General features: G+C 36.2%; 1 protein-coding gene across 1 annotated transcript; it reads right to left on the bottom strand.

Annotated features, from left to right (window-relative positions):
* Window positions 1–398: 398 nt before the first annotated feature.
* si:rp71-46j2.7 lies at window positions 399–23,051 on the bottom strand. The gene is made up of 16 exons (XM_044127205.1): window positions 22,482–23,051; window positions 22,121–22,226; window positions 18,942–19,155; window positions 17,514–17,656; window positions 13,295–13,469; window positions 13,089–13,144; window positions 10,842–11,026; window positions 9,461–9,571; window positions 9,233–9,358; window positions 7,494–7,592; window positions 7,262–7,420; window positions 4,121–4,679; window positions 1,936–1,999; window positions 1,179–1,357; window positions 1,008–1,096; window positions 399–933 (listed from the first exon to the last, which is right to left on the bottom strand). The coding sequence occupies exons 1-16, from the start codon at window positions 22,668–22,670 to the stop codon at window positions 835–837; spliced, it is 2,553 nt and encodes an 850-aa protein (XP_043983140.1). The 5' UTR covers window positions 22,671–23,051; the 3' UTR covers window positions 399–834.
* Between the last annotated feature and the right edge of the window lie 1,423 nt (window positions 23,052–24,474).

The following is a 24,474-nucleotide window of genomic DNA, read 5'->3' as shown; positions in this document are numbered from 1 at the left end:
TGGTTTTTGAGTGATTTTAAAGGTCGAAAGAAGCAGCTATTTGTTTGAGAATGTCACTTGTGCGACAGATTTACTGGAGAACAGGAACAGAACATTTGTAAGTAAAAAAGAAAAGAAAAAAGAACAATTACATGAAATTTTGAATGCGTTAAAATTTATGTAATTAATAAAAATTAACATATTAATGTCATGACCATAACTAAAAACAAAATTCTTAGATTTTCAGCCAACATTTACAACAAATATGAGCGTCTATTAAAAAAAGAGAAAATCATAAAAAACCAAAAACATTAATGTGTTGTATTTGTTGCTCCCTTGGAAAAGAGGATTTTAATCTCAATGGGTTTTTTTTATGAAATAAAGGTTACATAAACAAGGAAAAACAAAAATAGCCAACATTTTATCAATATATATTTTATTTTGAATACATTTTCAAGTTTTACATATTTACTTCAAGTTTTGGGAGAGGCAGCAAGATTTTATATCTTCAAAAATACCTGAATCAGATTTGTTTAGTAAGCAAACACCTTTAGCACAAAGTGATTAAAGTGCCAAATCATTTTAGAAAACAAAATGTGGGCAGTGATACCTGGAAAACAGAAACAGAGGTCACTTTTTCCTTCCTGAGATTGTCAATTACTCTCGCAGATACAGTTCCTGATTTCAACCATCAACAAATAGAAACTGACATTCACATTGTGTCTGAGGTACAAAATAATTACACAAAAAAAGGAAACTTCTTTCACATTTATGCACACATGATCCCAAACATTAATTATAAACATTATTATTTAAAAAAGGGTTGCACATTAAAATAAAGGCAGGTTTCACAGCTCAGTTGGCGTGGCTGGTCACTTTGTGAAGAATCGCAGCACTGATCTGCAGCGAGGAATCCCTAGGCAGAAACTCCCTCAACAGGAACGCGAGTAGCATCTGTTGAAAAACACCGGCGGACATGTTTTACAGTGAAAATAGCCGGAGGGAAGCTGACAGGGTGAGATACTCACACAGATCAGAGTTTTGTTTTCTTCTCTGTTCTGGAAGATATTAAAAACCGACTCCATGTCCGTCTTCTTCAGGACGAGATAGTGAGAATCTGCAGAGAGGAGACAGGAGTCAGGTTTCCCCCCAAAGCAACGTGAACGTGTCTGAATGGAGAGCGGGAAGAAGTGGGCTACATCGAGCGTTGATTAGGTCGTGCGCTCGCTCTCGGGTCTCCTTCCTCTCCTCGTCGGTGCGGGTATGAGGAGCGGTGACCTGCTGGATCTCCGGCCACAGATTGCTGCGCAGAGCGTCGATGTAGGCCACCATCTGCTCCTCGGTCGGGTTCAACTTGTTCAGGAAAGAGTTAATCTTCCTGCAAAGAAAGAAGACAGAGACTCAGAAAAAAATAACAACATTACAATAAACACAAAATCTTACAAAGTAATTTTGTTGTTTTTTTTTTTTTATACAAATATCTTAGTACACTTGAAATTGCACAAAAACAAACTAACAAGTAACTATTCAGCAAGATTTAAGGGCTTGTTTTAATTAAGTAATTTGTTGATATTGATGAAAGAGTGGCAGATGATTTCTCTTATAACATGGGAAAAATATCCTGTTTAAAGTTAAATAATCGATCAATTGAACTGGTACTTTTTCATCAATATGAAGAACTTATTAACTTAAAACAAGCTCCTATATCCTATTGAAACACTTGTGACTTGTAAGTTAATTTTGTCTTATTTCAAGTGTGGTAAGATATTCGCAGAAAAAAATAGATAAAAATTACTTGGTAAAATAATTTCTTTCATGATTTGATGAGAGATCGTGTTTGTTTACATGTTTTTTTCCACTTAATACACTGCAAAAACAAACTTTACCAAATAATTTTGGGCTACTTTCTAGAGCAAATATCTTGTGAAAGTGAAAGAACATAAATTGTTGACTTACTTCTTCAAGATGGGCATCACAGGTTTTAATATGGCATCGAAAATGTTGATCAGGATGGAGTTTCCTGTGAAAGAAATGACAAGCTGACAAAATTATAAAACTGCAGTCATGAGAATAAAAATCAGTCCTTTTCCAAACAGAAAATATCAATATTGCTTTTACAGAACTCAAATTAGATAAACATCAAGGAAATATTAAGCAAAAGTAGAAAATATGTTGCTTCCTTGGATTTAACGAATTGAAAAAACCTTTAGCATCAATAACTTAAACAAGTGCAACCTAATAAAAGATCAATAATCTTTGTCGATCATTTCAGAAAATGAAACTCCTAGAGTGACCCATTTCAAATTTCTTCTTCTTGTAATTTTAATGATTATTACCTACAGATAATAAAAAATTTAAATTAAGTGTCAAAAATGACACAACTTTCATTTTTAATGCACAAATGTCACATAATGACAATATTATGGCCACAATAGGGTAAGTTACAAAACATTGTTAAAAGGAAACTGGTTCTTCAGAAAGCTGTAGCCAAGAATATTCATAGAAAGTTGAGTGGAAGGATAAAGTGTGGAAGGAAAAGATGCATCCGCAACAGGAAGAACAGAAGCCTTGTGAAATATTATGTAAAATAAATTTACAAACTCGTTAAAAGCTTTTTTCTCTTAGAAATAATTTTTTTCTTTCAGTTTCAAGACAGTCTGGTGAATTTGCTTCTTAAAATTATGACTACAATCCCGTGGTCACAAAAATCACAGAAAGGGTGATTGAAATAAAAGCCACTTTTTGAAAGTATTTTCTGTCATTTGTATTTTATTTTTCAGGAATTTTATTTGATATGGAGGGTCAGGGGGAGATCAGATAAAATTTTTAATCTATATATTGCTCATGTGAGGCCGCTTAACTCGCACATGCCTGGGGACGGCTCTGATCAACTCGCTGGCACTGCTGAAGCTCAGAGACCTAAAATTAAATAAATTTATAGCCACAAACTAAAAACCATAGAACTGAAGTTGAAAGAGAAAGGATTTTAAAAAATAAATAAATCAAGGTTGCTTTTAGCAAATCTGTAATTTCCTACTAAATGCTGCGGCAATAAAACTAACTTTATTTCCTCCAAGCAGTCAAGTATTTAAGATCACTGCTGCCACATTTATTTCCAAGACAAACAACCACAGTGTGAGTTAATTATAAAATTAATTTAACAGTATGAAGTTTGCATGAGGTTGAAAATTCATCACTGAACTTATCATTTCTTTGCTGAGGCTACATTATTAAAACATGTTTCTGCAGCTGCTGCTTTCATTTTATATTTTACCGACTGCATGATTTCTGTCCTCACCTCGTACTGCGGGAAGTTTTCAGTTTTAACAATGTTTTTTTTAATACATTATTTTTCCAGGCAACCAGCTGTCAGCTCTCCATTTCCTCTGAAAATGAAAGCGCTACCGAGGCCTCATGAAAACAAACCGCAGTAAAAATAACACATGTTGATTAATGAAGAGTCTGTTTCCACTGCAGAATTCATGAGGCAACTTTTCAGTCCTAACAGGCAGATTCTGGTAGCAACTAGTTATATTTACTCAATTACATTTACACGAGTAACCTTTTTTTGAAAAAACATTTTTTTTTTTTATACGATGTATTTTTTACTTTTTCTTCAGTAAGTTTATTATAAAGTATTTCTACTCTTACTTGAGTAACATTTCTGTATTTTTTACCCACTGAATGAAAAACAAACATTTTAACCAAAAATTCACCAAACACAGACACACACCTGCAGTTTTTGATAAAGTTTTATACTTTTTTATTGAAAGAAACTGATTTGGAAATATTTCTTTTGCCTGTTTTGTTACATTCAAAATACCTAAATTTCCCCTTAACTTTATATTTCGGTCCATCTGATTATGTAATTTTGATAATTTGATCAGTTATTCAGAGTCGACTTTTTGCCAAATACTCTAGTAATTTCTTGAATCTCTACTTTTTACTTTGGAGTAAAAATATGTTGAAGAAGTGCTACTCGTACTTGGGTACAGTTTCTCTGTTCTCTCAAGACTTCAGTAGGAAAAAAGAAAAAAAATCAATAGGAAAAAAAAAGAAGATAACAGCAGAAACGGCAGAGTTTCAAACCCTGCTGTGAAGACCACATGAGAGAACATCTGACATTAGAAAGTAAACAAACCTGATATTTCTTTCAGCAGCTCAATAATGGCTTTGGTTGACTCCAACTGCTCACAGCTGCCTTGACCTCTCTGACCCTGAGAGTCGTCTCCTCTCTGCAGAGCGCCCGGCATCGTCTCCTTTCCTTTCGTCTTCCCCGCTACACCCGACATCCTGAAACACGTCCGCTCCTTTTTATCCGACTTTGAGCTGCAGCTGAGGCCCGACGGCCCCTCTGCGACCGGCCGCTGCGTCTCGTCGGGCGGCTCCTCGTCCCCGCCGGCCTTCGAGGAGGACAGAGACTCCTGCGACCTGGATCTGCTCAGTCCCTTGATGATCATTTTGAAGTGAGAGGTTACGGTGTTATCAGAGTCCTGGAGGCAGTTTTCATGTGGGTTATCTTCTGCTTCCTCAGGCTGTTTTGGAGGAGCGTTGTACTGGGAGACGACGATCTGTGGCAGCGGGGATTCGTTCTGAAGAGGAGTGGAATTACAATTATTTTCTGCAGAGAGGGAGGTCGGCTCAGGATGTGGAGATGTCAGTGCGTTTTCTTTGGGGACTTCTGTCTGCAGGCTTGAGTTCTGCAAAGAAAACAAAAACAATCTGGATGTGACAGACAGTAGACCCTGAGGAAACAGCCTTCATAATTAATTAAAGACATAAACCTTAAAAACAAAAAAACAAAAAAAAAAACACTTCAAAATCAGGAGCAGGCTTCCAACTTCATCAGGTTTTAAATCCTGGCACAAAATGACTTCTAATATGTTTTTTTGCTTTGTACATTTTAACACAAACACTTTAAACCAGAGGAGTCAAGCTCATTTTTATTTTGGGACATATAAAGATTGTAAATGATGACAAAATGTTGGTTGTGCCAGAATGAATTGATGAAACCCATTACAGAATTTTATCTAGTCGTCTCTACATTGACGTAACTTCAAAACAGACAGATAAAAATTTCATTGACTTCATATAATAACATTTAAACACACAACTGTTTTTGAAGGCTCTTTTTAAGTGAAGTGCTAGGATTTCTGCTAAAAAAGAAAACTCAAAAATTTTGAGATTAATCTCAGAAATTTTCTAGAAAAATTCTAATTTTGAAGTTTCAAATGTTGAACATTTTCAACTTTACGAAATTTTCTCAGTTCTGGAAAATTGCACAAGAACAAATTTCAGCTTTTCAAACTCAAATTTCACAGATTCTTTTCTAGAAAATGCTAAATTAATCTAAAAATGTTTTAGTCATTTCTGGCTAATTTCTGACTTTTCAAACTTGGAAATTTTTGTGTTTTTTATAGAAAATTTCTGATATTAATCTAAAGATTTCTGAGTTATTTCAAGCTAATTTTTGACTTTTGAAACTCAAACATTTTCAAAAAGGATTGTAGAAAGTTTGTGAATTCAGTCTAAAAATTTCTGAGTTTTTCCAGCAAATTTTCAACTTTTCAAACCCAGAAATCTTCTTGTTTTTCCAGAAAATGTCAGAGAATTTTTTTTCTTTTTCCATTTATAATGGCCGTTGTAAGGTATTTTTCACATGTTAAAAAATTCTTTCGTTCCACTTCTGTTTTTCATTTACCAGATTAAAATCCCGGTAAAACACAAAGCTGAGTGTGTAGCATGATAAAATGTGAAAAACCTCAAGAGGTGCGACTCGTCCTGCAGAGCCCTGAACCATTACAGAGGAGAAACATCAACCTAGTGATGTTCTGCTGCACCAGGTCAGCTTTGCAGGTCAGTGAGCCGCTTTTGCGGATCTGACAAATGTGCTCCCTCTGCAGAGATAAACTTGCTTCTATTTTAGTTCCTACATGGATGAGCAACCTGCCGCAGACCAGCAAACAAATGGAGGCATGCAGGCCGCATGGCTATCAGCAGCAGCAACCTGCTCTGTTACATAGACGCACACACACACACACACACACACACACACACACACATACGTGTTGACAGTGCTCTAAGCTTTTGGCTGCAGACTCAATAAAATTTGATTTTGTTCCAAACTGAAGAACCAGAAGTGGGATGCATTCTGGAGTGGTACATTTTGTAATGATGTTGCAGATAAACAGTTTTAGCATTTTTAAACAAACGGCAAAACTACTGAAAAGACCAATAAAACAAACAAAAAAGACTTTCAAGAAACTATCTTCTGTTTAGTGAATTATTTTGAAAATACTGAAAACGTTTGTTGATTTTTTTACTTCAACTGCAACTACCATTTTGGCCAAAAATCTTTTTAGTTTCAGTTTCATCAGCCTGCAGGACATTTATCCAAAATTAATCCCAGAGCGAATTTGTAAACTTGAATCTGTTGTGGTTATGTTGCTTTTGGAGTGATTTATTCTTCTTTGATGAGTGGCCTTCAAGGACATGCCGGTACAGGAAAACAATAATATGTCTTTTTGATCAAAAGTATCAAAACTTAGGGCTGAAACAATTAGTCAGATAAATCATAATCAATCGATTACTGAAATAATCGTTAAAGTATTTACTCAAAAAATAATAATTTGCTAAAAGAACAACACATTCAGCAGAGATTAAGGTAAAACCGTACAAAATTTGTAGGCATTTTGCAGTTAAATGGAAAACAAAACCTTTGAAGTCTTCCACCATGTTTTAGTTTCACCTGGTTCAAATATACAAAAAAAAAACCAGTTAATAAATTATTAATAAATAATCAACAGATCAGCCCTACACTGTTTTGATGTAAAAATAACTGAGCTATTCACACGTTAATGTTAGAAGTATTTCTTTTTGGCTACTAATGATCAAACATTCACTAAAGGAACACTACATTTTTGCATTTAGGCAATAAAATGTTGATTTTCCCATTCAAATAAGGAACTGGATCATTTGTTGATTTGCATTTGGTAAAATAAAAAATCTACAATTTGTTTTATCCAATTAATTGTCAAAATAATCGACAGATTAAACGATATCATAAATAACTTGTGTATTTTAAACTGAGTGGAAACATTCCTGTAATTGTCCAACTAAGACAATTCTCGAGTTTATCAACTTGCCAGATGAATCATTTCTATTAATGATTCATCATTAATGAGCAGTTTTCCTTCACCACAAAGTTTTGTGGACAGTTTAAACATTTACGCTAACAGCTGTTCTGAGGATAATGGATGTGAAAGCTGCAGTGACCCATCACCTCTTCCTCTTCCTGGCCTGGGGTGAGGAAGCAGGCCAGACCGCTAAGAATCTCCCACACGCCTCCATGATGCTCCTCCTCGTTCAGCAGCTTGTCGAGGGGACAAAGGAACTGAAAAACGACCTGAGTGTGGCCGATCATGGCGTCAGATACCAACTCCTGCAAGAGAAAGAGACAAAATGTTCACTCAAAGCTCTTTAAATGTTTATCCGTGTGATCTGAGCTTTCGGACCTGCAGGAAGTGCTCAGCTGAGGCTCTGGCTTCTTCTTTCACCTCAGCGCTGACCTCAGAGTCTTCCAGGGTGAAGATGGTGGGAAGGCTGGTGAAGTCCTGAAATATAAATACCACCATTTAGAAAAAAAAATAAAAGTGGGCAAAATGTAACAAACAATAATTTGATTCAATTTATCCAGCAATCAACGACAGGAGTTTTAGACTATTTCATTTCTATTTTATTATATTTTTTGCACAGAAATCACACTTGGATAATGAGATTTCACTTTGCTCATTTCTGCCTATTCTGAACCTCTTGCCACTTTAAATCAAAATAAGCTCCTGCTGGCCACGACCCCCAACTCAAACTGTACAGTCACTTGTGAAAATAGCTGGTCACAGATGCACAAATATACAACCAGTAAATCTTCGAAAAGCAGAAGTAGAGCCTCCTGCACAACCAACAAGAATGCATTAAGTGAATTCTTGATGGTAAGTCAACAACAAAACTCTTCTCTTTTCCAGCTGCCATTGTAAAACCAGCTGACCATATGTGCTGGACCTCAGTTTTTGTTGCTAGGTGACGGTGCGGTGCCTGTTGATTGTGACTCAACATTTGGGAAGTTTTTGAAACGGCTAATTTTCCCAGCAACAAAAAACATTAAGTTATTTCCAAAAAAATGTCTGGGTTGCTTTTTAGAAGCAGTGGAGACCAAAATGGAAGTATAAAACCAAGTACTTTATATAACTGCCTTTTTTAAAGACTTTGTAGTTGGTGTTTTGGTAAATTTGCATTACTGGAAGACATTATTCACAATACATAATCATATTTTCAAATTTCCTGTCAACTTTAAAAAAAAAAAAATTAACTCAAAAATCAATTGGTTGACAGTCCTAGCGCCCCCTATCACCAGGATGAGGAAGTTTTCTGGTGGAAACCCAGACAAAAATAGCCCAAATTAATCTACTTATAGAGCTTTGGTGAACAGTGGTCAATGAACTGGTGTGCAGCTCAATACATGACAAACCTTGCGCGCTTTAATTAGGACGCCATTATGTCAGAACTAGAAAAAACTTCAGGAGTTTTCCCTACATCACTACAATCACTCAATCAGACAAAGTACATCATCAATAAGCCAGACGGATGAGGTCCTGATCTTATCTCGAAAGAGGCTCATTTCAGAATCTCCTATCCAGGATATCAGTTAGTTGTTCCTGATCAATATCTTCTGATCAGAGGAGATGTACATTGAAAGCTCCTTATTCAGCAGAAAAAACTACAGCAGCAGTTTTGAAACCGCTTTCAGGCATGGCAGTAACTTCATTCCCTTTATTATACAAAACAGATGCGTTGCTTTCACATTCCTGCCTGCATTTTGTGGTTTATGGCAAAACAAGCTATGGAAGAGGCAAGAAATAAATTTAATTGAGTGCAACAATTCCAGTGGGCTTTTCTTTGCTCACTGCACAGACATCAAGTTACTGCCAAAAAATGTTTTCCAACAGGTTGGCGCTACATTGCATCAGCCAAAAGAGCAAACTGCTGCATTTGATTCTTAGCCATATGGTAAATAGTCTGAACACGCTTTACACACGAGCCTTTCAGCGGCTCAAAGCTGTTTTTGTCATCCATCTTGGCCACAGTGGCATATACACAATAAATGAAGCTCCTGAAACACCTGCCAGTGTCCCACAATGAGGAAAATGCTGTAATTAGGAAGAACAAAAGTATTGCGGCTCTGCTTGCGGGGCTTTACCTGCCATCTGTTGCGGAAATAAACAACATCCATGTAAGTCTTCTTGATGTCCCAGTGTAAATTCTCAGGGCTGCCCTTTTCCTCCAAGTGAATGGTGAAGATTAGCTCATCATCCTTCCAGTCGGCCTGAAACAAGAGTTAACGACAGGTCAACATCGCGGCTCAGACATTAGCAAACACAGTCTCGGCAGGCAGATAAGAGCTTTTACGACGTCTGTAGCCACTCACCTGAGGGATGCTGACAGCCCAGCAGCCAACACGCCACATCTCATAAGAAAGCTTGAACTCCATCATGTCCTCCTGGACGCTGGCCAGGTACTCCTCCAGATCGCTGTCGTCCTGATCGAAGGGAGGGAAAATGAGATAATGAACATGGCAGGTTTTACTGCATTCACACTGAAGCCCGAAGTGACCCAATTCTGATTTTTTTCTTGCCTTAATGCCTCCTGTAGCTGATCTTGTCATAATAATATAGGTCGTATTTTTATTCAAATGTGACCCAGGCCACTTGGATATCCTATACATAACCGATTTTTTCCAAAATGTTTGCCTAATCTGAACGGTCAGCCATCCTTAGCGTTTGCTTTTCACACTGGATATCACGTTCAAGTCGCACCCACTCCGATTCACCCCCAGTCCAAAGATAGTCTCCCCCCACCCCACAGCTCCCACGGTAGCACAGATCGGCGACAAATTTCACGTATTTTCAAATCCAAAACTTGACAGGCATCATGTATGGGCCCGTACATGTTGTTGTCTATATCCGGAAATCTCGAGTATGCGCACAAAGCTGGAGGGCAAAAAGACTACGGTATTCTTTTACCGGCCATCCATAGCTGCGTTGACTAAATGAAACCTTCAGGTATTATTGATTCAGTGCTGTGTGGCACACCAAAGGGAAAAATAGCGCAGAAAAACGTTAAATAACTAAAAAGAAAAAAACACTTTTTCACGTTCTCTGTGTGCTACGCTAATCGCAGACTAGTTGCCATAGCAACTGATAAAACCCCCCCGCCACTTTTAAATTTCCAGATTCAACACCAAAAAAACACTCAAACATTTCCGACACAAAGAACCCACACTAATTTAAACACCTGCTCTGCTGATGATCTCTCAGAATTGGGTCGCCTTTTTATTATTTTAGCTGAACCGAAACACAACGAATTCCACATCACATCTACATGCTAATGTTGTCAAAATCAAGCTAGCAAAACTGAACTACTTGTCCGTCCAATATTTCTTATTAATTAAAACTTTTCACTAACCTTGCTATCTAGTTGTCATAGTGTAGCAAATCACTGTGTCCATTTTTCTTTAATATATCAGGCGTACATTTAATATGTTATTTTAGGGTGACCAGATTTGGGTTTCACAAACATGCGCCAACGGGGGGAGGTAACACTATGTAATGTGTTTTGAGGCAGTTCACTAAAATCCCGGACGATTTTGAAATTCCCCCCGGACACTTTTTTAGGTCTGAAAAGTAGGACATGTCCGGGAAAAAGAGGACGTCTGGTCACCCTATGTTATTTTAAGAATTAGCAGCTAGGGCCAATGCTAGTCATCGTTAGCTAGCGTGTGACGTCACAAGGATCCATGGCCGCCTCACTCTGTCTGAGTCGTCCTGGCTGACGACCGAGCCCTCTTGGCTGCCACCATCGTTGGACGGGTCTTCCTGGGTCGCTTTGATCCCCAGAACCAGCTCTTGCTCCATCTTTTTTATCTTCTCCTTCTTGGCTTTCTTTGACTTCATCTTGTCCACAAATTTGGACCATCCTTCCCTTAACTTATGGCCTTAAAAAAATAAAAATAAAATCAAATAAATAAATAAATAAATAAAACCAAAGTCATCTTTGAACTGAAAGTTAGCACCCAGTTTCAGTTTTTACAGCCAGAAATGATGGATCAGTAGAGATGCACTGATTGCAGTTTTCTGGTCATCACAGATTACAGATCTTTAAAAACCAAACTTGGCAATTCCAATTTTGACCAATACTGATTCAGTGCTGATTACTCATCATCCAGAGTACCCAAACATTATTCTCAAGTAAGAGTAGCACTACTTCAACATATTTTTACTCAAGTAAGAGTAAAAAAGTAACATATCTACTCATGTACTGAGTAATTAATAATTTCATATTTAATAAATTGCATAATCAAATGCACCAAAATATAAAGTTAAGTGGAAAATTTGGCATTTTAAGGACAAAAATGACAATAATTCATATAAGTAACAAAAATAGCAAAATCAAGTAAAAGGAAATTTTCCAAATTAGTTTCTTTTAATAAAAAACTTTAAACTTTAACAAGAACTGCAGGTGTGTGTGTGTGTGTGTGTGTGTGTGTGTGTGTGTGTGTGTGTGTGTGTGCGCGCGTGTGTGTGTGTGTGTGTGTGCGTTGGTATATGTGTGTGTGTGTGCGTGTGTGTGTGTGTGTGCGTGTGCGTGTGTGTGTGTGTGTCTGGTGGATTTTTGGTTAGAAGATGTTTGTTTTTCATTCAGTGAGTAGAAAATCCAGAAATTTTCCTCAACTAAAAGTATCACTCCTCTCTCTTAAGTAAAATGTTTTGGGTACTCTGCCAACATCTGCATAAAACCTCTAAATACATTAAAACTTTGTGGTGGTTTGTTACAAAAATAAAATCTTAAGAATAACCTTTGCACGATACTGCGCTTCCCCCAAACTTGTACTATGCATAAAATGAATAAATGATCTCTTCTTAACACTTATTTTTGGTTTAAAGTTTGGCAGGATTTGTGAGAAAGTCAACAGTAGATGAAAAGAAAAAAAGAAAGCGGGGAAAAAGAAGCATGATTTGTATATAATAGTCCAACAAATTGCATTAATTGTAACATTAAAACTGTTGGATTCTTTTCAGTTCAAAGAGAAAACTGTGACTTATTTGGCATTCAGCTTGCAGCTTTCGTAATGAGCTGTCTGGACGAACAAACAGGACTAATGTGTACGGAAAAACCGGCCAGTAAAGAACTGAAATGTCACCGCTGACATCTCAAAGTGTTTCATCAAACAGTTGAAGCTACAGCGGCGTGAAAACATGTTTGCACTCTTCCTCATTTTCTACTTTTTTGCATCTCTGTCATGTTTCTGTGTTTCAGAACATTTAAATATTAGTCAATGATAATTAGGGTTGCAACAAATTTTTTAAAACTGGCACATTTTACAGATTTTTCATGTAACAGCTTAAGCCGTTTTTATACAATATCAGAAATACACTTAAGGATGGAAATAAATAAATAAATAAGAGAATGAATATTTTATTGCCTGGAATGTAATGCTGTAGCTTTCCTTTAGTAAATATTTAAGCATGTAAATATACCTTATTACTGTCCAGCTTTTATTTGCTTTTCTTTTACATTTATTTTGTTTGTAGACAGCTGTCTATTCTTTTATTACACTACGTTCAGTAAAGCCGAACAAAAATTAAATCTGAACAGGTGAAGCTGAAACTGTGCCACTTGTTGACTTTTTGGTGAAACATATTTACAGACAAAAAGATGTTTCCATCTTAAATGCAAAATGTATATTTTTGTTGTACAGTTGTGATTTAATTACTGCTCTGAATATATTTTCTTTCAGCGAATTGCCTTTTTTGAGTCTGTATGCTCCAGTTAACTAGATTAGTTGACAATTACTTAATTTATTGTGTTGTCTTTGAGAAGTTTAATGTTCTGAAACATGCACATAATAGGAAGTCAGAAAGACTTTTTCACACCACTGCATCTATACTCTAAACTCAAATAATTCAATCTGCTTTTCTGAAACTATTACTATCTTTATAAGTGTTTTTTTGCATTTAAAAGAAGCAGATCTCCACCACCAAACTCAACAGACACACCTTTCCTTTTGAACGTGACTGCAGCACCGGTTGAACTCTCTGCTCCAGGCGAATTCCTGGGATATAAAACAGAAACAAAATCAAATCTGATTCAATTTTAAACACAGATGGCGGCTGCAGCAGAAGTAGCAGCAGCTTCTTCTTCTTCTTTGAGCCTCAGTAACGCTAGGTCAGATCAGCGGGATGCAGAGATGACAGCTACTCACACTTCACTGCCTTCCTCGTCGCCTTCGCCCTCCCGCGAAGAAACGGAGGCGTGATCTGGGTCAGATACCCGCAGCTCCTCTGCAGAGCTTTTCAGAGCGACTCTGTCGAGCTGATTCACCACCAGCTGGTTCAGGTTGTCGGGGTCGGAGAGCCAATTCACTATAAGCCCCAGACCTGCATAGACAAGCACCAGGAAACCTCAAAGCTACAGTCTTAAATCTAAGGAAATTCTTGAAACACATGATTTTTATGATAATTGGGCTTTTTAAAGCGGACCCATTGTGCAAAATTCACTATTTGCACAATTTACACTTCCATCTGACTTTTAGCGGCTTTTAGAAACAACCACACAGCTGTTTTCTAAGAAGATGATTTTTTCAAACACTGCATCCCAGCTGATTATGTTTGGTCAGCGGGATTTACCGCTGTACAATGGCTGCTGAAAAAGATAACTGTTTTGTTACTGACTTATCATCCAGAAACTACTTCCTGCATTCTTGTCAGTTGTGCAAGAGGCTCCACTTCTGCTTTTCAAAGATGTGTGGTTGGATAATTGCAAATCTATTTGCAAGCATTTAAAAGTGCAACTGTAAATGTTGAGTTAGTGGGCGTGGCCAGCAGCAGCTTATTTGGATTTAAAGTGACAAAACGCCCCAAAACAGCTCAAAATATGCAGAACTGACCAAACTATAATCTCATCATTTAAGAACTAATTACTGCACAACAAAGTAATAAACATGTTTTTCCTAAACTGTTCAAGGAACCATCAAATCCCGTTGAGATCTAGATCTCATTTTCAAGATGGACCTGGACAGAAGTCTGCAATACACAGCAACCTGGTTGCAAAATAAAACAAATTAATATATATGCACAAGTGTAAAACAATAGAAAACAATTGAAAAACCTTTAATAGGCCGATTTAAAATATTAATATATCTGGAAAATTGGAAACTGCAGCCTCCATGCTTAAAAATATTACATTTAATTTAGTGTTATTGCCTTTGAGTTTCTTTATAGTTTTTGATATTTGCACAGAAACTACAAGTTTACAACAAATTTGGGAAAAAATACATCAAGAAACTACATAATTAAAGCGTTTTAAATTAATATTGAGAAAATATACACAATGTTTTGATTAATTGTCGGAATAATTGCCAGAACAATTATTCATATAAAACCAGAAAACTGCAAAATACTTCGTTAGCGACAAGTTTTAAAATTAGAATTTGATTGGGGAGAACAGGCAACACTTACTTAACATTTTCAAAATGAGAAAATCCAAGTTCTTTAAAAGCTTAAAATAAGTGTGAATAAACTTTATAAAGACCTTGATAAGAAACCACATTTTTATTCAGTTCTTCATCTGCGTAACCTTTAACTCTATAGCACAGGGCAAAATGTATAAAAGTATAATGTGGTTTCTTATCAAGGTCTGAGTGCAGTTTTACATTTTTGGTGAAATAAATCAAAATCATCAGTTTCAGCTCTCCTGTGGTAAAAGAAACTCTGTTGGTGTTTTTGTTGCTTATCGGCATCAGAAGAGGAAGCAGGTGAAGGAGATTTCTATGCAGACGTTAAGGGTGTCCTGCTGCACACTGATCCTATATCAGGTTCCTGCTGAAGTAACAGTGCAGTATTCCCTAAAATTCAAATAATGTACTTTATTTGGATTTTAAGCCACAGGTGAAAGTAATGCATAATGGGGAAAGTAGAAGGAGAAATATGATTTTTTTTAAGTATGCAGTGCATCTGCATCAGCCTTCACTTAACTCCAGCTAGCACAGCATGTCATGAATGCTAATGCTAGTTAGCTTGGCCAAAGACGACAGTGGGAAACACATTTCCTTTAACTGAGTTGTTTCTGAGCCATTAGCAGCAGAATCACAAGGTTGATTGACAGCGTTAAGACCCACCTCCCGGCTCTGATTTGATGTTTTTGGTCGGGAATTTCTTCAGACGACAACAATAGCACCTTAGGCATTAGGTGGAGGAGAGTGATCTTTTCCGATTTACCGTCTCTTATTATACCGTCATCACTTGGTGATAGCTTTAACAAGTATGTTAAAAATTTATTTTGTATAAAAGTTACATGCTGCAGCTTTAATGCTCTCCAAGGAGCAAAGTTTTAACAATCGTTGGGAATTAAGTGCGTCACATTTTATTCTTTTCGTTTTCTATTCTGCAACTTAAGTGTTTCCAGTTTTGTTTTATTTTATAAATATGATTTCTTTTATTTAAAATAGAGACAATATGTAGGGTACACTGACCATAAAAGGAGAGATGCAGTCTATAGCCTTGAATGCTAACTTCTGCCCTGACCCAGCTGATATATTTTTTAAAAAATGCATAAGAACAGCTGGGGGCCATTCAGTATGTATAAAATATATTTATGTCTACGTTTAATAAGATGAGGAAACTTTAATTATCTCTTTTTTCAGACAGAATTTAATACAACTGAAAAATAATGTTAAATTTCTTTTTAATTCAGCCTCTTAGAAAAAATTGAGTTTTTGTATAAAGAGAAAACCTCAGGTTTTCAAGGAAATCTCTGCCTCTCAATTAATCATCAATACAATCAATCAGGACTAACACAAAAGCACTAAAACCCACGACAGACATTTTCAGCATGTTAAAAAAAGCATAAAAGGGAATCCGCTGCCTTCTTAATATGCAGCAGACGGAAGACCAGGAGACTTCACAGTTTATGGCTCATTTTTAATCCTGTGTCGAGGTTTTAATCTACTGTGAAATGGGTCTTATATGAAGATTTAGGGACCGATATTTCCACCCAGGTATGGGTAATTGTCTCGCACTCAATCTGCAATTCTCTCTGAAAGAAGAAGAGCTCTGATCTTCATAATAAATCGTCTTGCTTTCAGTTTAAGATTAAAAGAAGCGAGACGTTCCTCTTTTCGTCCAACCGCCAACATGAAAGGAAATGAGAGCACGAGCAGAATAAGTCGGCGATGTCCTCGTTAAGGATTAATTGCACTTCTGAAACGTGGCTACTAACTTGTTAAAAAAAAAATCTTTCAATTCACATGACCTTAAGCGTCACCCCTGCTGGACTGCGGCATCTGAGCCTTTAAACAGTTGCGGTTTTCTCCTAATGTAATGTTTAGTCTATAAAATACCAGCCGGGGATTGGAGAAGTAGGAGGAAAGCTTTTGCTGCAACTCACATGGTTTTTGTTAGAGTATTTTCTCAATTAGGAGCTCAGGTGTTAAAAAAAGAGCCAATGCTTATTAAAGGAGAAAACATAGAAAAATATTAGGAATTATTGAGAAAATAGGAAAAACAAATAAAATTTGAACCAGAATAAATCCAAAATAACACGAGACGTCATAATAATACGACAATAAAATCACACAACAATAAAGTTGAACTAACACAAAAATAAATTTATGTTATATTAAATACAATATTAAAACTTTATTCTCTTCTAAGACTTTATTCCTGTAATTTTGTTACTTTTATTCTCGCAACTTTATGACTTTATTTTTGTAATTTTAGGACTTTATTTTATAAATTCATGGTTATTTTTGTGATTTTAGGACTTTTATTCTTGCAATTTCATTACATATTTTGATCATGTTATGACTTTTGTTGCCATAATTTTATTAAGTTTTTCTTGCAGAAGGAGGAGAAAGAGGGAGAAAACATAGCAGTTTGAAAATTTGATAAAACTAAAGCAAATTTAACTCCTATTTGTAGAGTTTTTAAATCTGTAAAACCGTCTGCTTGACGATTCTTTCTGCATTTCATATGAAATTACTCTTTTTCTCGGTCTACCGGCCTCCTAATCCATGCATTTAAAACCTGATCTACACCTGCAGTCGTTTCTATTCATGCTGTGCTGAAAGTTATAGTGATTCGACCCAGTTATGTTCAAGTTGAAAGCACAAGAAGGAAACTCAGTATGACACCGACCTGCCGAGGTGCCTTCAGATTAAAACTCAAACCTTCCCCTACAGCAAAACTCCAGAGATAAAAACATTATATCCGCTGTTATATAAAGAAGTGACAAATCCCTAAAGGAAATTGGAGGATCACAGCAGGAAAATCCATTCTTTTACATACCTTAAAATACCTCTCTAAGCTCTATAATGCTGCCGACAATAAGGGATTACACAGAATTCACTCTGAAAAGAAGTGAAGAGGCTTAGTCCTTGTGTGGCACCGTGTTACTGTATGAGAGATGATTTAGCGCTTCCTTACCCTTTAAGGCAATGATCTCATTTAAGGCACAACGGTTGATTTCTTGGCCCCAGACAGATTGGGGGAACAGGCTGCGCACCAAGGAGTCGGAAAGCTCTCGGAGAAGCGCCATTTCCAGAGAGGCAGCGCTGAACAACGGGTCTCTGAGGGGAGAAACGGAGTGTGAACGATCAGGAGAATCTAATATTTACAACAAGATGCAGTTTAGGATTAAAGTACTCAAAGTTTGATGTTAAAAACATGTAAAAGGGGCCGTATTATGTGTTTTCCAGGCAGTTAATATAATTTTATTGCAGGTGAGTAGAGTACAAAACAATTGTACTCAAGTAAGAGTAGCACTACTTCAACATAATTTTACTCAAGTAAAAGTAAAAAGTAGCTGTCCAAGAAATTACTAAAGAGTAAAAACATATTTGGTAAAAAGACGACTCAAGTATGGAGTAACTGATCAGAACATCAGTCATTTAATATTTAAAAATTACATACTTAGATCAACCAAAATATAAAGTTAAGAGCAAATTTTGATATTTTAAGGACAAAAATTACAATAATTCAGATAAGTAACAAAAATAACAAAATCAGGCAAAAGAAAATGTTTTCAAATCTGTTTCTTTCAATAAAAATAAACTTCTGAAACTAACAAAAACTGCAGGTGTGTGTCTGTGTCTGGTAAAGTTTTGGTTAAACATGTTTGTTTATCAATTATTGTGGAGGCAAGCCATAAATTTTACTCAAGTAAGAGTAGAAATACTTTATAATCAAATTACTCAAGTAAAAAGTACAGCTTAGTAAAAATACTCCTAGGAGTAATTTTTTCAAAGAAATTGCTCAAGTAAATGTAACCAGTTACTACTCAACTCTGCATTTTATAGCATAATCAAGTAATGATGTTAACTTCAGTTGTTATGTCATGATTTCACGTCTTGAAATTGGGCCTCTGTCTCTTTAAGAAGCTCCTGCTCGTTCTGAAGCTCCGCCTTCAGGAAGTCATCACATCATGGCTCCTGTATTAACACTTTGACAATGTTTTTATCCAGCGTTTCACTGAGAAGCAGCTCCTATAATGAGCTCAGCAGTTCCTTCCAGGTGTTTGCTAATTGCTGCTGGCTAGTCTGAAGGAGCTGAGTAGGGGAATCAAAGCTGCTATGGAAAGATCAAATCTCTTTTTCAATTGAAGTCAAGTTATCTTTTATTAAAATGTGATTCATCAGATCAGACACGTAAGAGCTACAAAAATCTGTAAAAAGGAAAAAACTTTCAGAAATATTACGTAGCGCCGCCGCAGATATGCACCAAAACATTGTTAATCATTCATAAGGTTGTTAAAGTACTAAGAATTTTATAGCGTTTAGACGTTTTACTGGGTGCAAAGAGTAACCCGAAGCAGGAAATTCCAGTTAAGTCACAATAAGGAGGAAAAAGTCTCACCGGTTAGACTGCTTCACATCATGCAAGTGCTGCGTCAGAATCCTGATGCAGTCCACCATGGCCTGGCAGACATCAAAGTCCCTGGCCCTCTCAATGATGCGGTCGATTACAAAGTCGAAATCCCTGCTGAGCACCTTGTGCAGGGGCTGCTGCTCGCAGGGCTCAGGCACGGCGTACCAAGGCAGAACCAGCTGAGCGTAGGCGCACTCGAACACTGAGAAGATTTGTCACAAAGTCAGTGAGTCACAGTGGAATAATCCCACGCTCACCTCCTGGAAATCAAACTAAAGGAGAGGGGAAAAACACAGCACTGCGCTGAAGGTAGTCAGACATTCAATCTCTTATTTAAAAGCTACTCGGTACCTTCAGGTAAAATTTCAACACAAATACTCATGAAATGATTCTCTTCTGAACATTACAGGGTTCGTGGGGAGAACATAATCACTTTGGGAGTCTCTTGTTTTTCTTTAAATAAAGTCTTGTCGTTTGTGTGAATGTCACTTTGACATGTGCGACCCCATCGCTGCAGCGCCACCATGGCAACAGCAGATAATGGTGGCCTCCCACAGAAACCACAGCAGCACTCATGAGTCCCTGATGGCTGCTTGTCCCTTTGCTGTTGTAGCCGTAGCCCTCCAGTTGATGTTGGTAATTATACCTGTAGTGGCCACATTAAAGTACCTTTTTTTCCTGTATGACTCATAAACTTACAAACTCAAAAGCTCCTGAAGTCAGAAATACCTTAAATTTCCAACAGCTTCTCTAGTAGCGCTCAGCTGTTTTCCTGCACAACCTCCTCTATCCAAAACACCCCGATTTGGTTGATTTAAATAATTTTACAAAAAGGATTTCAACAGATTTATGTTTTATCCAACCATATAAACATGCTTGACCAATAGGTGTAGGGCATTGTTACTGTAAACATAAATATGTGCAACCCTAACTGGCTGCATTTATGATTTTACTTGTTAACCTTAAAAGTGGATGTAAAAACAGCATTTAATATGATTTTTTAGTCTAAATCTTCTATAGAAACTATTCTGAGCTACTAAAAGAGATAAGAGACATTTAAAGATTCAATAGTAGTGTTATAGGCAATAAATACATCACTCCATAAAATAAACATTCTTCTAAATTGAAACCATTTCACTATAAAACTGTTCATTCATAAATTTAGCTGTGCTACCAAGTAAACACTACACTGCAAAAACAAAACTTTATTGATTTTTGATTTTATTTTGTAGTGATGGGCTGCACAGTTTGCACACTACACATCTATTACAAATGTATTAAAGAAAAGATTAAATTTGTTAACTCGTTTACTGTAAATTGAGTGTTTGTCTTCAGATGTTGATTTTAAATAAATGATTTAATAAATGAATTACATAGCACTCTGCGTTTCAAAATGCTAATTATTTTAAGCTTATTCAAAGCGTTTCCATAGTAACACTGCTATGATGTAAGCTGATTACAAATTACACAAATAATTGTAGGTATTTTACATGCATAATGTAAGAATGATGAAGTGTGTTGTGTTGATATGTTGGAATTAAAACAAATTTGGGGCCCCAAAAAATCTGGGGCCGGCCCTGATCTTATGGAAAAAGAATAGTGGAAAAATACAACAAAAAGGACTGAAGTCATATGATCAGATTGGGCCGTTTGCAAACTTCAATTAGAGTTCATCTTTACTCTGAAAGGACGATTTGATCTTATTTTCTTTTCCTGTTAATGAGAAATAATCCAGTAATCACGTATCCTAAGTGCCTTCATGATGCACATTTATGATCAAATCTGAAAAACAAGACGTTGCTGCAAATTACTGGCTGAGTTACAGAAGAGCAAAACAAAAGTACTTAGGAATAAAACTTCAGTCTGTCTTCCTTACAGCTTGATTTGAGATGCAAATCATTTACTTCTCCTCAAAGTCGCCCACTTTGAACCCGACAGATAAAATAACTTAACTCATCAAAATGTTTAGCAGCTTAAAATGCAGCTGCAGTGAATCTGAACCATGTTAAAAATACAGACTGAATTTATCAGTCGACTGCTGGCCGTGTGACGTTTCTATGTGTTAATTTTCATGAACAGCGACTGACTTAGATCTTTATCACGACGGATGAATTTTAATACCAGATGCAAAATTTCACACACAATATTGTCATCTGAACAGGAAAAGTTCACAAAAAAGACAGGAGGGTGTGATGGAGTCGAGCAGAGTCTAGTTTCACCTTTGACCCCTGAATCTGTCAACTCTGAACAGTTGGAAATAAGTAAAAGGATGTCAAAACTTCAGAGCCTAAATAACATGTTTTAAAGTACAAAAGTAATTATAACTCTTCAGCTTAAAGAAAAAACAAAACAAAAAAGTAGTTTGACCTTTAGACTTCATCTTAGTCTATAAATGACAACATATTACTTACTGTGGGTATTTCTAAAAAATAAGTTGTACTTTTCGAAAGCTTTATTTTGGTGGAAAATGGCTCTTTGGATTGTAAAAGATTGTTCTAGACAACTGGTCTGAAATCACTTTTATTGCTTTTAGGAATATTTCAAAGTTTTGAGATTTATGAACTCCACTGGCTCTTAAGAAGCCAACTGGCTCTTGGTTGACTGCTACATTTATTTTAAAGTATAATCTAGGTTACATAGTTGCGTCAATGTGAAGCACTTTGCGATTTTAATGTCAGTGATGGACATAAATAAATTCACTAATTCTTGGTGTAGTAAACAGTTTATGAACACTAAAAAAATTTGGATACTGAAGTTCTAGTTTAAATTTTGAAGTTATAAATATTTGTTTTGCAGATTGGTGCGACTTTAAAAGTCAGGTTGCAGTATAAAGTCAATATTTTACTGATTAAGAGCCAATTTGATTATTGTGGAAGAGAAACTGGTGCAACACAAACACAGCTGATACTAATGCATGAAAACAAGCAGTTTATTTCCTGTATGATCCATCACTGCCATGATCTCTGCTGAGGGAATGGTTTTTATCTTCTTCCTGCTTCCAATCCCCTCTCACTGCATGTAACATGATCTGCAGCTGTGAACTGTCCTACCTGGCTGTGTCAAGTCAAAATAGAGCTGATGGCAAAGCGGGCTGAAATCAGACTTCACGAATCTGCTTTAATCCTCACTGGCTGAAACTGCTGAGCGCATAGTTTTCTCTGCTTCACCTTGCTGAAGGGATTTCTTCACATGCGGACATTGAGAAGTCAGCGGGATTTTCTGCTCAAGGTTCCTCATATCAATCTGTTCAAACGACTCTTCCTCGACATATTCCTGGAAACAGCACAGAGATGGAGAAGTTGAAAAACCGGAATTTCTGAGAATGTACAACCTGTTGGCAAGCCTCAAATGAATTTAGAAACTAACTTTAATTGACTCAATGGCGTGTTTCGCCGGTGGGAATGGATTTTGAGTTTCAAATGCAACTATTTTGTGAATTAACAAAGTGAATTCGCCCTCATATCAACAAGTTATTAACTTTAATATGGTTGGAAGTAGCTTTTTTAATAACAAAAATAACGTGCCGACCTCAAGAGGATGTTCTTTAGTTTCTTCATCAGTTTGGGTGCTGTTCTCTCGCCTATTGCTTCCAAACAGCAGCGGCGTTGAAACCCAGAAGACGAAACATATAACATACTGTATAATTGTGCGACCGCAGTCTGAAAAATACCAAACCAGGCCGAGGCTCACAGCGATAGAAAGACGCCACAGATACATCTTCTTCCCTCACAGCCTTCCGCCGGCGTGGCTGACTTTGAGTCGATAAGAGCTGGATGAAGTAGCAGCTAGCTTGTTTACTACCATCTTCAAAGCTCCGCAGAGACGAAGAAGAAGGAAACAACAAACACGCTGTTTGGCTTCGTGAACTAAATCGGACAGCGGAAAACGAGAAACTGTCAAGCTGGTTAAAGCGGAGCGGTGATTGGCTGCGGGGATTCCTCCCGTGTCATGCGTAGACGGCGAAAGCGCGACATCTAGTGGACACACTGTTACATTACAGAGACAAGTTGCTAAAAAATAAGTAGTTTATTGCACCAAAATGTAATAAACTGCATATCTTTTTTATATAAAAAAAGATAATCTTTTTTATGTTTCAGATTGCATATGAAAGGCCCCAGAGTAAAAATTTCAAATTCAAAAATACTTTATTACTTCCAAAGGGAAAGTATATAAAAATGTAATTATTATTATTATTATTATTATTATTATTATTATTATTATTATTATTATTATTATTATTATTATTAGTAGTAGTAGTAGTAGTAGTAGTAGTAGTAGTAGTAGTAGTAGTAGTAGTAGTAGTAGACGTAGTCGTAGTAGTATTTTTTAAACTCAACAAAGTTTAATTTCCTTGACTGTCTTTAATTTCATTTTATGCTTCTGATTAGATATCAAAGGCCCGGAATAAATACAAAATGCATTTTTAAATTCAAAAATGCTTTAAATAAAATGTAATTATAATTGTTTTTATAAATTATTTTATATATTAGGGGTTAAAAGGCTGTTAACAATTTTAATGTTTCAGATTAAATATCAAATGCTCAGAGTACATACAAAATGTAATTACACATTCAAAAATACTTTATTGATCCCAAATGGAAGTTAATACAAATGTAAATATTTTTATAAATAATTTTTTCTAAGTTATGTTTTATTTATTTAGGGAAAAATGGCTACTAAACCCAACTATTATCTTTGTTTTTTTATTATTCAGATTGCATTTCAAATGCTCACAGTAAATATAAAATGCAATTTCAACCCAACCTGGTCCCATAATAATCTTTATTTTCCGCTTATGTTGAAATTTGCTTTCAGATTCACATGGTCAAAATAAATAATTTTTTTTTTTAATTACACAATGAACAAAACATGAGTAATGTTCAATAGTTAATCAACATAATTGCGTTTGGTATTGATGATTTCTTTCAAATATTCTTGGTTGCTACAAATCTCCCAGAATTCTTTGCTCTGCATTGATGATCTTATTGGCCATGCTGACGATTCTGGACAGTCTGTTTTTGTCCTTTACTCCCAAGCAAATGTTTAAAGTTGAAACACTTTCAATAATCAGCAATGCATCAACTGGTTTCACAAGGTCAAAGGTCAAGTTCAAGTCACTGGAGCAGAGATTAGCCAGAGTCCAACTGAGAAAATCATGTAATCTGAGAGAGTTTGGTTAGAGGAGTCTGTCTCCTTCAAGATCATAGTCTTGTCAAGTTTAATTTCCTTATTTTATGTGGCTAAAACTTAATTTACAGAGTTGAAGAGTGAAAACCTGTCCGAATTAAACTTTTAATTAACCTCATAAAGATTTAATGATCTAATTACTATGAAAGCCTTGAAGAAACAATGACCTTAACTGCACTGAGATTTTAAAAATTTTAATAACTGGAACTTCTTAATTATTCATCTTCAAATAAATAACAAGTCATTGGGAGTAATTTAAAAAGGGAGTAAAAAACCAGTTTTACTACTTCCCCATATTTATACAGATCAGCAAATGACTATTCTGCAAGTGCAC

This window comes from Gambusia affinis, linkage group LG09 (genome assembly GCF_019740435.1).
Source record: "Gambusia affinis linkage group LG09, SWU_Gaff_1.0, whole genome shotgun sequence".
Classification (NCBI taxonomy): domain Eukaryota; kingdom Metazoa; phylum Chordata; class Actinopteri; order Cyprinodontiformes; family Poeciliidae; genus Gambusia; species Gambusia affinis.
Note: the sequence above shows the minus strand (reverse complement) of the source record. Positions and strands in the feature narration are given on the sequence as shown.